The 2,242-nt window shown below is 40.2% G+C and overlaps 1 protein-coding gene across 1 annotated transcript in view; it reads left to right on the top strand.

Moving 5' to 3' along the window:
• Nucleotides 1-42: 42 nt before the first annotated feature.
• The window catches only part of LOC122546856 (mucin-5AC-like), a gene marked incomplete at both ends in the record, with an annotated part of 17,372 nt that continues 15,172 nt past the window's right edge, over nucleotides 43-2,242 (top strand). The window contains 5 exons of the mRNA XM_043685476.1: nucleotides 43-189; nucleotides 505-675; nucleotides 989-1,153; nucleotides 1,455-1,601; nucleotides 1,918-2,088. Coding sequence (XP_043541411.1) covers nucleotides 43-189; nucleotides 505-675; nucleotides 989-1,153; nucleotides 1,455-1,601; nucleotides 1,918-2,088 — 801 coding nt within the window. The remainder of the gene's footprint in view (nucleotides 190-504; nucleotides 676-988; nucleotides 1,154-1,454; nucleotides 1,602-1,917; nucleotides 2,089-2,242) is intronic.

Raw genomic sequence — 2,242 nt, 5'->3', positions numbered from 1 at the left:
CACCTATCTGAATCGCATGTCCCACTTTCACTGCTCCAACAGAAACATCAGCTGCAAGTCCAGAGACAACCACTGCACTGGCAACCTCTTCATCAACTCTTACATCAATTACCACACCTGGTGCAACAAGCACCGTGACTTCCACTCCAGCATCGACAAGCATCTCAACATCACCGCTCACTACAAGTGGTGAGTTTGTCATAAACATTATCGCCAGTACCCCCGATTGATGGAAATACAGTGTAGTAGCTGATGGAATTCAGAAAGTTTAGCAAAGATTTCTTCCGCTTCTACTTTTATGTCTATGACCCTGCAGGTCTCAAGAGTACGGGTAGTTGCTGGTGCATTTCACAAGCTTCAACTTTTATATGTTTATTGTCCTGCACAATTTCACAAACTGTAGTAATAAAAGAATATAGCACACTGTACAATGGGTGAACATTTGCACCATTCGATTCCAAGTGGCCTGATTGCCTGACTAAACCTATTTCTTACTATTCACAGTCATTCTCGAAACCTCAACCACCAGTGCAGAGACCACGACTGAGACAGTGACTACAACATCAACTCCAGAACCAACAAGTTCAACAGCACAAACAACTGCAAACATCTCCTCTTCAACATCAGCAGTGGAATCGACAACAGCTTCAACAACACAGGGCACGACTTCAACTGGTCAGTGGAAATAAAAAATTCCATATGTACATTAAATTTGATTGCATTCAATACAAAACTGCATAAAGAGAAGGTGGTGGATTAAGTCAAAATGCTACTGCATTTTTGTTCATAATTATGAGAACGAAAGTGAGTTACATAAATTTTCTTCCCACTTCTGTTTCAATGGGACATCATCCCACCATTAGATCAATTAGAATAGCGAGGACTTATTGCAGATAAAGTCAATGTGTAAATTAACACATCTTTCAATATATTAAGACAATTTGAAAGTAAGTTTCAATGATGCCATTAATTCCATTCACTGCAACAGCAGAAACATCAACGGCAAGTACAGTGACCACTACTGGAGTACCGAGTTCTATGTCAACTGCTGCATCCACCAGTACAGCTGAATCAACAACTACAAGCAGTTCCACTACAACCCCTGCAGCTGAATCCACGACAACCGAAACAACACAAGGACCGACAACAAGTGGTGAGAATCTTATTACCTTTGTGTTGTAATATATTAAGACCTCAATTTGAGCAGTAGTTGGTCAAAAGCTCAATGAAGAAACAATAAATGTTGTTCCTGGATTTTACCCATTTTATTGAGATGTTAGTTGATTTGCCATCTTCACATTCTCATTTTAATCATTCCCGATGAAGTTTGGAAAGCAGCTTTACATGTCATTTTGAATAAATCAATGCAGTTTGTACATCAAAACAAATTTCTATGTCTGGTTTTCCTTGTACACCTATCTGAATCGCATGTCTTACGTTCACTGCACAAACAGAAACATCAACTGCAAGTACAGAGACAACCACTGCACTGGCAACCACTTCAGCAACTTTTGCATCAACTACCACACCTGGTGCAACAAGCACCGTGACTTCCACTCCAGCATCGACAAGCATCTCAACATCACCGCTCACGACCAGTGGTGAGTTTGCAATAATCATTATCGCCAGTTCCACCTGAATGATGGAAATCCAGTGTAGAAGCTGATGGAATTCAGAAAGTTTATCAAACATTTCTTCCGCTTCTACTTTTAGGTCTGTGACCCTGCAGGTCTCAGGAGTATGGATAGTTGCTGGTGCATTTCACAAGCTTCAATTTTTATATGTTTATTGTCCTGCACAATTTCACAAACTGTGGTAGCAAAAGAATATAGCACACTGTACAATGGGTGAATATTTGCACTATTCGATTCCAAGTGGCATGATAGCCTGACTAAACCTATTACTTACTTTTCACAGTCACTCTCGAAACCTTAACCACCAGTGCAGAGACCACGACTGAGACAGTGACGACAACATCAACTCCAGAACCAACAAGTTCAACAGCACAAACAACTGCAAGCAGCTCCGCTTCAACATCAGCAGTGGAATCGACAACAGCTTCAACAACACAGGGCTCTACTTCAACTGGTCAGTGGAAATAAAAAATTCCATATGTACATTAAATTTGATTGCATTCAATACAAAACTGCATAAAGAGAAGGTGGTGGATTAAGTCAAAATACCACTGCATTTTTGTTCATAATTACGAGAACGAAAGTGAGTTACATAAATTTTCTTCCCA

This window comes from Chiloscyllium plagiosum, unplaced genomic scaffold (genome assembly GCF_004010195.1).
Source record: "Chiloscyllium plagiosum isolate BGI_BamShark_2017 unplaced genomic scaffold, ASM401019v2 scaf_7045, whole genome shotgun sequence".
NCBI classification, from domain to species: Eukaryota; Metazoa; Chordata; class Chondrichthyes; order Orectolobiformes; family Hemiscylliidae; genus Chiloscyllium; species Chiloscyllium plagiosum.
This window is presented reverse-complemented; position numbering and strand designations above follow the sequence as displayed.